This window comes from Nomia melanderi, chromosome 2 (genome assembly GCF_051020985.1).
Source record: "Nomia melanderi isolate GNS246 chromosome 2, iyNomMela1, whole genome shotgun sequence".
Taxonomy (NCBI): Eukaryota; Metazoa; Arthropoda; class Insecta; order Hymenoptera; family Halictidae; genus Nomia; species Nomia melanderi.
This window is the reverse complement of record NC_135000.1, coordinates 7135629-7150021: the sequence shown is the minus strand read 5'-3', so window position 1 is coordinate 7150021 and position 14393 is coordinate 7135629. Positions and strand designations below refer to the sequence as shown.

General features: G+C 35.9%; 1 protein-coding gene across 1 annotated transcript in view; it reads left to right on the top strand.

Moving 5' to 3' along the window:
• The window catches only part of AChE-2 (acetylcholinesterase 2), a 163684-nt gene that overhangs the window by 136151 nt on the left and 13140 nt on the right, over nucleotides 1-14393 (top strand). Inside the window, exons 4-5 of the mRNA XM_031973762.2 lie at nucleotides 4413-4576; nucleotides 8686-8843. Of these exons, the coding sequence (XP_031829622.1) occupies nucleotides 4413-4576; nucleotides 8686-8843 (322 nt within the window). The remainder of the gene's footprint in view (nucleotides 1-4412; nucleotides 4577-8685; nucleotides 8844-14393) is intronic.

Here is a 14393-nt window from a genome sequence, read left to right as displayed (position 1 = left end):
CTATATTAACTTTGATATTTTGATAGTTCAACGTATTTGATTAACCTAAAACTAAATAGTCTCCAACAGCATTACGTCGGCCAACAGAAAATTGTTGAGAATATAGGGAACATTCTGGTTTCACGAAGCTTCAGCTGGAATCTCGTTACAGCAATCCATGTGGTGAAACAAAGGGCAAAGAGATGTTCGTGGAACAGTGATTCGTCGATTCGACGAATTTTAATTAGCGCCGCCCGCCCTGCGTCATTAACTGAACGCAGCCAGGTTCTAATTAAATTCCAGATTGGTCTCGCGACTTCTACGATTGTCTTAAGTCGATTCGTTTCGCGTCGATGATAGGTCAATGGAGACCTTGAGCCTATTATGCCTCGTATTACGACGCTCGTCGCACGAAGACGATTATACCAACGGAGAAAATCGATCGATTCGGTGGGAAAAGATCGGCGGGGCGTGCTTTGTTCTCGAATGCGTTCGCAAACACGAGAAATATTGCTTTTTCCCCTTGCGCGTTTCATTTAAATTACTTCATTATACCTGAGCGCACCTCGTTACTTTGCTTACTCGTCTGCATAAAAAGAGGAGACAAGTCATTTGGAATTTATTATTCGTTTATGACAATTCGTAGCTTTGACCTATTTTTATCAATTAATCATAAATCGATTTGCTTTCCGTTGGTTTTCTATAAATATGTGTAAGTACTTATATATTCTTCTTACTTTTGTCAAGTTTCAAGTCTTCCACAGTTAACTTTATGAATTTTATATGTATGATATAAAATTGATTAACTGAATAACTGAATAATCTTTCGTTTGATTAATCGAAGAATCTTTCATTTGATTATTTGAATAATCTTTCGTTTAATTAATCGAAGAATCTTTCATTTGATTATTTGAATAATCTTTCACTTGATTAATCGAATAATCTTTCATTTAACAAAACTGTAGTTTATTATACTATATGATAATATTACTGATAATAATAACTACAGTAATAATACAATAACAATAATAAAAATAATCTCAGTAACAGAATACCAATAACAATAGCAACAATAAAAGTAACAATACTAACAAAATCACAAAACAAATACCAACAAAACAAATCACATTCACATTCATCACATTCCCATAACATTTATTCACAAAACACCAGAGAAATAAGGTACAAGAACATTCCTCAGCTAAGCTAACCTAAAAATCAAGAACGACCGTCGCCATGTTGGATTCCCGCGTCGCGCAGCATTTACGAAGGATTAACGGTGATTTTAACGTTGGAAACGCGTTTTCCTCGGGTCGAATGGAAATGAAATCGCTGCTTTAACGGATTCCCCGTCGAAGCCACCTGGCCGCAGCCTTATTGCTCGAAGATCGATCGATCAAGGCCGCGTTCCTCGGCGCCTCCGATCGTCGCCGAGACTTCTAGGCTCGAGGGCAGCGTAATTTTTCGACGAGGACGGGTGCTCGCAGGTGTCGTCAGCGTGGCCAGAGATTGGAAATTAATCGGAGGAGGACGCGATTCATCCGCGCGTGTCTATTACCCGCGGGCTCGATGGAAAATCGTGATTACAGAGGCGGAATTTCCCCGGGGTCGGGCGACGCGCGCCGCTTCCGGCGCTTGAGGAACGTCAACGCGACGACTTTCTCCGCTAGACGTGGATCATCGTTTTCTTTAACCGGTTAGCTGCTTTCGACGTACACGTCGTCTTAAAGCTTGAAATGATAATTCTTTCGTCGATGAATTAATTGGTTTTTCAGGTAAACGTGTGATTTTTCTTTGTTTCGCTTTGGTTCTTCATTGAAATTTCGAGCAGTTAACTTGGCTTCTTGAAATTTCTCTGTGGAAACTTCAAGATGTTTTCAGAGAAACATCTGTTACCTTGTTAATAATTGCAAAATGAAAGAATTTCTGTTTAGAAGTGGGTCATTTCGACACATTTGATAGTTTTAGTGTTAAAATGTGCTCTGGGAAGATTTGTTCTGTGTTTGAAAAGTATACACGTCGTCTTAAAGCTTGAAATGATCATTTTTTCGTCGATGAATTAGTCAGTCTTTCAGGTAAACGTGTAATTCGTTTTTGTTTTGCTTTGGTTCTTCATTGGCACTAAACCTATCGACTTGATTTTTTGAAATTTCTCTATAGAAACTTCAAGAGTGCATCTATCGAGACTTTAACTGATTTATGATTCAGTTTGCGGTTGGTTAAATCAATTTCTTTAATAGTTTCTTAGAAAAACATCTGTTACCTTTTTAGTCATTGCGAAATGAAAGACTTTCTGATTAGAAGTGGGTCATTTCGACACATCTTATAGTTTTAGCCTAAAACTTGAAATAATTACTCTTTCATCGATGAATAATTTAGTTCTTCAGATAAACATGCAATTCTTCTGCGTCTTGCGTTGGTGTTTCATTCAAATATAAGTGCATTCGAACACACGTCACTTTGTGACTCCATTTATTTTATTTATTTCAAAATTACAATACCATTGAACTTTCACACCTAATCGCATAGAAGTTCAAGTTAATTACCTAATTTTACTCGCCACTTTGCTACACAAAATGAAATAGATCAAGATGTCAATACATTCTTATGCGACTTCAAAGTCACTCGAACCTACAGAGGCTTAAAGATTCCTTTGGCTCAGCAACTTGAAATAATTGAATATAACGGAAGTCGGTAAATCGTACAATCTTCGACGATCCCCAATTTTCCTGGCAAAAGGATCGTGACGGTAATCGTAACAGCAAGAATGACCCGCGGCAGAAGGGCTCTATCGCTTCGTTGATTCTCTGAAGACTCTGTAACCTGGATGTAGATACTGTATTAGAATAATTTCTGCACTTTAGCCGGCGCCCAGATAGTAAATGGCTTTGCCTTTCCTCGCAACGCATATTACGGTTCGTGCATCGAGTGCTACGTTGCGGAAACCTTCATCTGTTTTACTAACGTCGAAACTCTCAGCTGCTATTTGAAAATATTCGATCATAATATAAATAAATTGAACTGAACCTAATAACATAATGTACACTTCATTCTTCAATTTATATAATATAATTGATATAACATCTGATAATACATATTATACTACTATCAAATAATATTTAATAAAACAGTGATATTATATAAATTAAACGATAATTTAATTAGTAAAGTGTATTATACAGACGAGTAGATTATCAAATAAAACTGACATTTAATTAGATTTAACATTCAAGGTGCAGTGAAGAAGTGGTGGATTTAGGATAATTAGAAATTCCCATCGTTGCTTGGAATTTCAACGATCTTTATTAAAATTATCATGACAGATATTAATCTTAACATTTTAAATCGTTGAATATTAAGATACCTAAATGAAATTGTTTAATATCTGTCTTCTGTTAAATACACGAATATTCTGCACTTTCAAGTTAATCATTTAAATGTTCTTTCCACTTTTGTGTTTCATTGTCTGATTCAAATCCGTTTAATTTAATCCTGTATAGAATGTCCATAGAATATAAAAGCCCTATATGATTTTTATTCCACGCGCGCGTTGTCCTCCGGTATATCCGAGAAATCTGATATTTGTTACTTGAGACTATCATTTCAAATTATCGAACATCAAACACGTTGTTCGAAAATACACAGGCGCCAATGGAATCGCGTCGTTGTATTTATTCACAATTCAAACACCTTCGAAGTGTGTATATACACGGTTTGCGGGCTCACTAACAATATATTTATTTTGTAACAATTCACCGAGTCACGGGGATAAATCATATTTTCTTTAATGTAAACCAAACCGTTTAATGGCTCGGTAACGCCATTACACTGTTGACGCGGGAATAAAACTGGAAACATCGTATTACTGAACTGATGTAGGTGATTTCTGTATTAATTATTAGCAGAATTTATTTTCGACACTGTAATTCTCAAATTTACACGTTCGTGTATTTATTCATTATTATTGTTCAGATTTATTAGTAATATTAACCTTATCGGAAATTAATTATCAATTGTCATAAATTTTTAATAAATCAAGATCCAAGATGTAATATTTATAACTAGGTAGTAAAAAAAAAATGATCTCTGGTTGATATAGTATTTAGTACGATTTATTAGTATAAATTCAATATTATTACATTAGTGCAATAAATAACAACAGATTAATATAAAATATAACAAAATTAAGCTGATAGATAACAATAGATTAACATAATTGATAATACAAACTTAATACAATTAAATACATTGGTGTAATGAATACCAACTCATCTATGTCACAGTATTTAACATTATTTATTAACGTAAATTCAATATGATTACGTTAGTACAATACACAGGAATAATTGACACAATATTTCATATAATTAATTAATGTAAGTGTAACGTTATTACATTAATAAAAATCTGTTTCGAACCACCTTTTGTTCCAGAGGACTAGCACGAATTTATGGGGCGAGTGGATGGGGGTGATGCACGGTGATGAAGTGGAATACGTGTTCGGTCATCCCTTGAACACTTCTTTGACCTACAGCGACAAGGAACGGGACCTATCCCTCAGGATGATAAGCTACTTCTCTCAATTCGCCTACTCGGGGTGAGTTTCCTTCCTTTTAGCAGCCCTCCAATTTTCGTCTAGTTTTATTTCTCACCCCCTTGTCTTACAAGAACTACTGGCAGTAAAGAATCGTTAATACCAAATGAATATTAATAAGTAGAGTGAATACTATTAATAGAGTTAAAGGATTTACTAATAGTAAAGAATTATTAATAGCAAAATAAATATTAATGAGTAGAGTAAATACTATTAATAAAGTTAGAGGATTTACTGACAGTAAAGAATTGTTAATGGCAAAATAAATATTAATAAGTAGAGTAAATACTATTAATAAAGATAGAGGATTTACTGACAGTAAAAAATTATTAATAGCAAAATAAATATTAATAATGAAGGTAAAGGACTCACTGGCACCAAAGAATTATTAATAGCAAAATAAATACTAATAAGTAGAGTAAATACCATTATTAAAGGTAAAGGACTTACTGGCACTAAAGAATGATTAATAGAAAAATAAATACTAATAAGTAACGTAAATATTATTAATAATACGGGTACAGCGAAAAACGAGAGGTAAGGTTCGCCCTCGATCGTTAGACGTCGATTCCGCCTCGGTTATTTAAAACCCGCTGCCGCTTAAAATTGCATTTTGTATTCACGTCCGGCGTCCCGTTTGAGAAGTAACTCGGTTCAGAGAGGACACTCCTCGAGAATTCTTGCGGACAGACCGAGCAACAAATTTGACTTGCATGCGGTGAGGGCGCTGCGAGCCACTCTGATCTCCATCCGCCATTATGTCGCACGCTGGATGACCCATCTAGACAATTAAAGAGCTCATTTAACTCGTCAATTATTACGTACCTTATATCTCACCGACAAAATTATTAATATATAATTGAACATTGATTTTAGAACAGATATTTCGAGGGAAAGAAGCTTTTGTTCGATTTCCTGAGATGCAGGAAGGTTGAAACGTAATCACTGGATTACAGAGTCTTATGCAAATTCAAGGTTTTAAGAATGGAGTTGGGAAAATAGAATATTTTACGATAGATAATAGTTTTTTCTGGCATATTGTAAGAACGACAACTCTTTGGAAATTTTGTAGATACCTTTTATATTCCTTATTGTGTGCATTTTTATAGAATTTTCGTGTTATTCGTTGTGTTCATCCTGTGCAATTTTGCAAAGTAGAGTTTCTCTAGTAAATATACATAGTGATTATCATGGGAAAGCATGGCATAAAATATATTACACGATTTTATGTGATTTTGATGATATTTATGCGGGAATGAACTTGTTAATCTTGTTTTGTGATTTGTTTCCCGACCAAGCTCATAAAAATGCTTTACTGTTAGTAATCCCTCAGCAAAAAACCAAGTTAAACATTCACTGTACGTATAAATTTTCTATAGCGATCAATTAGTCATAAAAGAGCGATATGTTCCATCGATTGACAAGAAGAGTAATAATGAATCAAGTTTTCAATAAATTTAGCGTAAAATTTTCATCGCATCGAATCGATAGAAATCGACAGATTAACTGTACTCCATAACCATTTGAAAATGATCAGCCATTATCCATAATTCTATAAATCTACATCAATATTCCATTATCCATGACAGAATGTAATTAAATGCCTCAGGTATTAGCGATTTTATGTATTTAATTTATTAATATTACATATTATCTATTAACAACAGCACACATTATTATTACATACAATTTATCATCAACATCACACATTATTATTACAAATTCACACATTATTCATTATATATCATTTATCATCAATATCACACATTATTATTACATACCATTTATTACACACACAACATCACACACTATCGTTACATGCCATCCACTATCAACACCACACACTATCATTACACACAATTATCAACACTACCACCTCCAACAATGATTATTTAAATCTACCACATACCCTCATCAATCAAGAAGCTTTTACAACCCTTACCATAAAACTGTCCCAACAACCTCGACAAAACAAGCATCCCCCAATACCCCTCAACAAACCTAAAATTCCCCTCGCCATCGTAACTCCCCGTCCGCCATCTTGAATTGCCGTGCGGGCCGCAAAGACGCCTATCGTTCCCTCGTAACCAGCGAATTTCATTGAAAAGAACATCGGAGCACGACATTTACGATCGGCCGGCCGGATCACCGAAAATGGCGGCCGAGTTTCCGCATCGGAACGCGATTAATAATTCCGGCAGGGACGATCGGCGAATTTCGCCAGTCAGCCGAGAAGTCGGACGGCCGCGTTAATTCGAGACACCGGTGGCCGGTTTTATTCGGCGACAACGATTAAATATTTAACGTCGCACGTGTGGCCTGGCCCGCTCGCCGTGCTCGGCTTTTCAATCTGGATTAAACGGAATTATTTAATGTCGCCGATACAAAGGGGCCGCCGGTTTACGTCACTGTAAATTTTTACGTTACTCCGGATTCCTCTGATTCTTCGTTCTCGTCGTTCGAGTGGGACACTCGTCCTTCGAATATCGATTAGCTTCCCCTCCCCCGTTTCTCACTTTTCCCTCGCTTTTTCAACGAGCTCCCGATGTTAATTATCTTGACCTCTGATCCTGTATGAGTTATGACGGTCGGACCGGTCGGCGAAGTTCTCGCGGCGCTCGAGAATCTTTGTTTTAATTGCGAATTGTGATCGGGCGTGTGAAAGGAAAGAGGGTTGGAAGTTTGAGTGGTTGATCCTTGGAATTAGCAGTCTTCGAGGGTATTTTTGCTCGGGTCATTTATCTTGGTTTTGATAAATGTGAAACTGTTACGTGGTTGCGTTGCAGTATTTGTGAAGTTGCTTCTTAGTTTCTAGATATTTTTGTTATTTATCAAATGATCTATTTTGTACGTTCCATTTTCTATTTTATATCTCTTATTTTCCATTTCCATTAAATCATTTACCAACTTGCGTTTGATCTCTGGAAACATCGTCCCAACAAAATGGCGTACACGCAGAATAGAAGTTCATTAAATTCGGTTTCTGTATTGACAGCGAACGTTATTATATTTACTAATATTTCCAATAAAAACACCGAACGTCCCGGAATCAAATTTTCCAGCGTAGAGCGTTTTCTGCGAGAGCTCTTCAATTGCCAGTGAAATATTTCAATGGGCGACGCCCAAGCGTTCCCCCAATAATTAATAAAACCCAGAGCTGGGACGCGACGCGCTCAGTTTGTTAGCGCGTTGTTAATAATTTTAAACGAGCCTGGTTAACTAGCTAACCGTGTCTGTCCCCGGTTGTGTAACTCGGATTAATTATCGACGTCCAAATCGGTTACGCCATTCTCCCTCTCTCTGTGTCTCGCGTTGCTTCGTGAAGCAGATTCAATTAAAATCAGGGATCTCTGATTCGCGAGCACACGAATGGCGAATTTTGCCGAATGAATAGGTCAGGCTCGTGCCTGAAATCGAGTTCTTTATTAATTTACTGACCTGCAAGGATCATTGGGGGATTAATATTCATTTCAATGAATAATTCGTGTGTCGCGGAACTCGAAAAGTATGAGAAACTTCGCGGTTCTTCTCAATGTTGAGGTTAGGAACTCTGTTTAATCGAATATCCTCGAAACTATTCAGTACAGAAGAAAAATTCGAGACAGAGTTTATACGATTACTTTTACAAATCGTGTTAATGATCCTCAGTTATTAAGTTTTCGTTGAATTCACTTAAACTGGAAATATCTCGTAGAAAATGAATAATAAAAAATGAAGTTAATAATTCAGTACAAGTTTCAAACTCCAAAGAATAAATACTAAGGCCTTCATAACTAACTCAAACTTGATCAACTTAATTAATTAACAACAAAAATTCTTCAATATTAGTTCTTAAACATTTTCCCAAAAATGGATCCAATCGATTCACTCTTTCATTATTTTCGTCTAACCTCCAAATTCGCAGTACACTCGTCAATTTTATATACCGAGTAACCTATTATATCGTCGCCATTTTTTTCCCCGCGTTCATAACCTATAATTATCACTTCACGCGACTGCCAACTGAAATAATCGATGTTCCGAGCAATTTTTTTACGCCTAATATATTTTTACGAGGACGATAAACAAGGTCCCGTGCTTTCTACATCCGTTCCGTTGCGATTATGTTCCAGTAAACCAACGATCGAGGAGTCCGAGTGGCCGCCATATTCGAAGGACGAGCCGAAGTATTTTCTTTTCGACGCGACGAAGACCGGTCTGGGGAAAGGACCTCGCACCACGTCCTGCGCGTTCTGGAACGAGTTTCTGCCCAGGCTGAAGGGTGTGCCAGGTAGCTAACCGCGCTAATTCGTCCTGAAATTCCCGGTTTCCTCGTTAGCGTCCAAGGAAACCGGGACACTGGCTCTTCTTCCTGTAACTATTTAACCCTTTTAACTTGGAAGCCTTCCGCTAGAAATATTCAACATTTTTCAGTACGTTACATAGGAATACTGAAATATTCAAACGAACTGAACGAGAGAATACAGATAAGTTAGGAAACAAAATTATTGTTTTAATATTTCACGTATTTATAGAATACTTTTACTAGAGATATTTAATATTTTTCAATAAGTTATATACTACAGTCCTTAAAACGAACTGAACGAGGCAATACAGATGTTAAGAAACAAGATTATTGTTTCAATATTTTGCATATTTATGGAATGCTTCCTTCACTAGAGATAAAGATTTTTTAATAAGTTATATACGAATACTGAAATATTGAAGGAAACTGAACGAAAGAATATAGATAAGTTAAGAAAGAAAATTATTGTTTCCATATTTCACATATTGATAAATTACGTTTCCTTCACGAGAAATATTTAATATTTTTCAATAAGTTATATATGACGTTCCTCGAAACGAACTGAACGAGAGAACACAGATAACTTAAGAAAATTATTGTTTCCATATTTCCCATATTTATAGACTACAGAAAGTTTAATATCTGGTGTAAAACTTTAGAATTTTGGTATAATGAATCAAATGGTGGCTGATAGTCATCTCTCGAGTGCAAAGGGTTGATGTCTTGCACGTTTCAACGTGGACTCGGAATATTTTTTGATCCACCCTTAAGCGGTTTACTTAAATGATCGACTAATCTGGAGGAATATTAGATTCAAAGAGAATTTATTGAATTTAGAATGTAGGATTGAATGGTTAGAATGAATTACCGAGTTAATTCGTAATTAGGTCTGTGAATGTTAGAATTCATTTTAGAATTGCAATTCCTAGCAAGAATTAATTGTGGAATTAATTAACTAAAATTCATTCTGGAATGAATTGCTAACCGAAATTAATTTCAGAATTAAAATTCATTTTGGAATGAATTTCTGGCTAGAATTAACTTTAGAATTAATGTCAGGATTAATAAGTTGTTACTGGAAAAGGAAACAGGCCTGGTGAATTTAGAAATTGATGGCTAATGCTCTAGAAGAGACACACTGAAGCCACTACGTCTCCTAAAAGCTTAGTAAATATGGATCTCCCTGGTTATAATTTTTAAATTATTCATGAGAACCACTGTAGAAAGTCTTACTCAAGTAGATTCATTTATGGACCCCAATTATACGGTATCTATGTATCCAATCTTTATTTCCTCAGTTACTTTTTTACTCGAATTAAGAAATCGACCCCTCAGGAAATGAAGGAGGGTCTGTTACAAAATACAGGAGACAAGGAACTTTCATAAACCCTTTATTAAACTCATTACTTTTACCAGCTACTAAGCTCATTATTGACAATCTCAGTTATAAATACCATATTTTAATGCCCTACAATTTTCAAACGAATAGATATATCAATTACTTAATTAATAGAAGAAAAGGAAATTACATGCTGATCTATTCGACTAATTAAATCATTTGTCTGAGACTTAGTCTTCCAAATGTGAACCCTTCATCTCGTCGAAATATCGACGTTCGTCTGCAAAGGGTTAATATTGAATTTTCAATGTTACAATTTTCTTAGATCAAATCAAATAACAACTAAAATGGCGCCTCTCAAGTGGAAATGGTTAAACCGAGTCAAGTGATCAAGTAGCGTCACGCTTTTAATTTTCAGCCAGGAACCTCCATAATTCAGTCTCAAATTGAACTGTCAATATCAAATGGCAGATTAAAATGGCGTCTCTCGAGTGACAAGGATTGAACTGAGTCAAGTGATCGAGTCCCATAGTGTCACGCTTTTAATTTTCAGCCAGCACTCTCCACTACTCCGTTTCAAATTATATTTTCAATGTTACAATTTTCTTAGATCGAATCAAATGGCAACTAAAATGGCGCCTTTCTAGTGGAAAGGGTTAAACTAAGTCAAGTGATCAAGTAACATTACGCTTTTAATTTTCGGTCAGCAATCTCCATAATTCAGTCTCGAATCACAGTAATCCCGATCGTTAACCGTGACGCGTCGCGCCGATAAATAATTCAAACCCCTCCCCCTTCGACCCCGCTGATCGATATCGACCAGATTTCTCGCGTCCCCGGAGGGTTTCCGCGTTTCATTATCCTCTGCGGTCGCGTGACGCGTCGACCCCCTTTGCGTTTCGCCGTCACCGTTGCCCAATCGTTCGGCGGTTCTGTTTATACGAGACTCGTCCCACGGATTAGACCCATTGTTCGGATATTCAAATGCGACCGTTCGATTCTATCCCTCCGTTGTCCCGTTAGAAAAATCATTTCCGGGACCGGCCTGACGGTTTCCTTTGGAATTCGGGTCAGGGTTAAACCTTTGTGCGCCTGTGACGAACGCGACTCGGTAGCTGATTCGTACGAACGTGTTGGTATGCAGCTTCTTCTTGGGATATTTTTCAACCGTTAATTGTGACCATAATTATGGAACTGGTGTAAGTTGAAATTTGGAAAAATTAGTTTCTCAGTATATAGTATATCAGTATATCAGTTATTAACATGTGATGTTCTTATATTTTTGAACTGTTCATTGTGTTTATCATTATGAAAGTGGCGTAACTCGAAATTTAAAAAAATATGAGTTTATCAGTTATTTCATGTGACATCATTATATTTTTGAATCATTAATTGAGAGCATAATTATGAAAGTGGTCTAAGTTAAAATTTGAAAAAGATGAGTTTATCAGTTATTTCAGGAGACATTGTTTCAAGCTAAATTAAGCTAAACAAATATGTATGACTTAGACCACTTTCACAATTGTAATCTGTGTTCATTTTGAAATGGTTAGGTTTACGCGACAACTTAGAGGCTGGTTTAATTCAGGGTTAGAACGACCGTAGTGACAGGCCCGGTCATTAGGATGCTCGTCGGTTGTGTCGGTTGAACGCTGCGCTTTTAATCAACGGGACACTTAATTCGCCCTTTAATCGACTCGTAATTACTCGGTACAAGTTTCTTTTAATGACGATCTTCGTGACTCTGAGGGACACTTTGAATTTCGACAGATCCCTGTGCTACATTTTAAACGATACATTTCTATTCATAAATCCGTAACAATTTTACTACTTTTAAAAAGAAAAATTTCCCATCCACAAAAATGTTGATCTTCTCATATTTTATTTTTCATATTTTAACTAATTGCGAGCTGGTGAATAACAATATAAAATAATCTGTGCTGGAATTGTTGCAGTCGTTAAAATAATTGGTTTCAGATTTTCATTTTATAAACAATGAAACTAGAAAGGTTACTGTGTCGAATATTATTTTTACAATTCATTTTTTCACGAACTAGATCTGGCAGGAATTAAATTGAACGATTCAATAATAAAATGTTCGTGTTTGTATATAAATTTTAAGCAATTACTGAAGCAGAAAATCGTATAAGTTACGACTACAATATTGTTAACTGCATTGTGCAGTCTGTGCTCGCTTTATTTTTATTTAAAATCCGGATAGCATTTCAACTGGCAATTTCGATATTTGACATTCTCTGATTGAAGTATGAAAATAATTAAACGCCACTGTATATACACACTTTAGAGAGACGCAACAAGAAATCAACGTTAAAAAGAGTTGATTATCTTCTTAAAATGTTTCAGCAGATGAAAACTAACATAAACCTGCATTAAATTGCATTAGAACTTTTATATTAAAACTTGTTGAAGACTTTTATAAGCTATAAATTTATAAAGGCTCTGCGGTATACTCATCACACCGAGCTCGTCATTCCCAGATATTTTATCAGTTTCAAAATCACCAGTACAGACTAATAACTAGAATTTTTTCTTATTCCCATAAACGCGTTAATAAAGAATTTCATAGATACTCAGCTTCTATATCTTTTAATATATAAATCAACCCTCAGAAAACACATAAAAATTTTCATATCCAACATGGAACCTTACAATCCAAGAATTTAATTATTTAAACAAAAGATCATTACTTAGTTTCAAGAATTCTTATTCAATTTCCTCTCAAACATTTTCTGCACTTCCAAAAGTTCTCGTCCCTAAATAATTAAATCTATAAACAATATCTATTCAAAATAAAATATTAAATTCAACGTACACCCAAGATAATATTTATTCACCATTGAACTTAACACAGTTCGATTTCATTGTATAATAATATAACAATATCTGGTCAATATTTAATATTTACTCACAAGAATCTCTTGTAATTGACCAGGTATCATAATATTATTATAGAATTAAATTCAACCGAATCCTGTGGAATTCAATGATAAACAAATATTATCTTTAACCAGTTAACTGTGTTTGACGAGTATACACGTCATCGTAAAGCTTGACACGATACTAATTCTTTATTTTTTCGCATAAACATGCAATTCTTCTTTGTTTCGCTCTGATCTTTCATTAAAATATACTCTGCGTGAATTCTTTGTACGTTCGACGAGTACACGCTCCATTTTTCGACTTTATTGCGCGCAGAACGAGAGGTTTTCCCAACTAAATTCCACAGTTAACCCTTTGACCTCTGTAGGCTCCAATATTGCACCAGTTCTAATATTAAATATTTTAATGAATCTTAAAGAAACCACCCTAAAATTATTCTGGAACCAGACGAAGCTAAATTATATATCAATTGGTTGAACAATAAAAACGCAAGAAGCTGTACGCTGATCTCTTGCTGTTTGAATAATTAATTAATTTGAGAAAGGATTAGCCCTTTGAACTCTGTAGGCTCCAATATTGCAGCAGTTATAATATTAAATATTTTAATGAATCTTAAAGAAACCACCCTAAAATTATTCGATGTTCACATCCAAATTCTGTACTAACAAGGAAACTAAAAGATCGAAGAAATGTTATAGCATTTCTAATTTTCGCTAAAATTGGTTGCAATTCCTGATAGGTCACAAAACAACCTGGAGTGCTAAGGGTTAACCGGTCAAAGCATCGAATCCCCATTTGCCGAAAATATTTATTACCGATCGTTCGTTCGAGGAACGAAAGAAAGGACAATGCGCAGAGTGTTCGAATCGAGTAATCACGATAAGTGGCGACTCGTTATCCGCCCAAGCAGTCCGGAGGATCGTCCCCTTCGGTGAAGAGGACAATAAGTGGCGGTCCCGCGCCATTTTGGTCGCCCGTGTAAATCACGATCGCGTGATTCGGCTATCATCGATCGCCCCACGCTTAATAGCGGTGTTTCAGCGGAGCAAGGTCCAACGGATTATCGCGGCATCACCCACGAGATCATCCGGCGGCTCGTAATAGCCACCCGGCAACCTGTTAATCTCGGCCCAGTGATCAGCGGTAATTTTAATAAGGGTGAAACGCGAACCTTCTTTTTTCCCCCCTTGCCTGGCCCGACAGGCACTCTAGACGCGCAAATATTTGGATGGAAGTCTCGAGCGAGGAAAGGAAAAGTGAATTCTATTTTATTTTTCCACCTCTGTCGAAGTCGG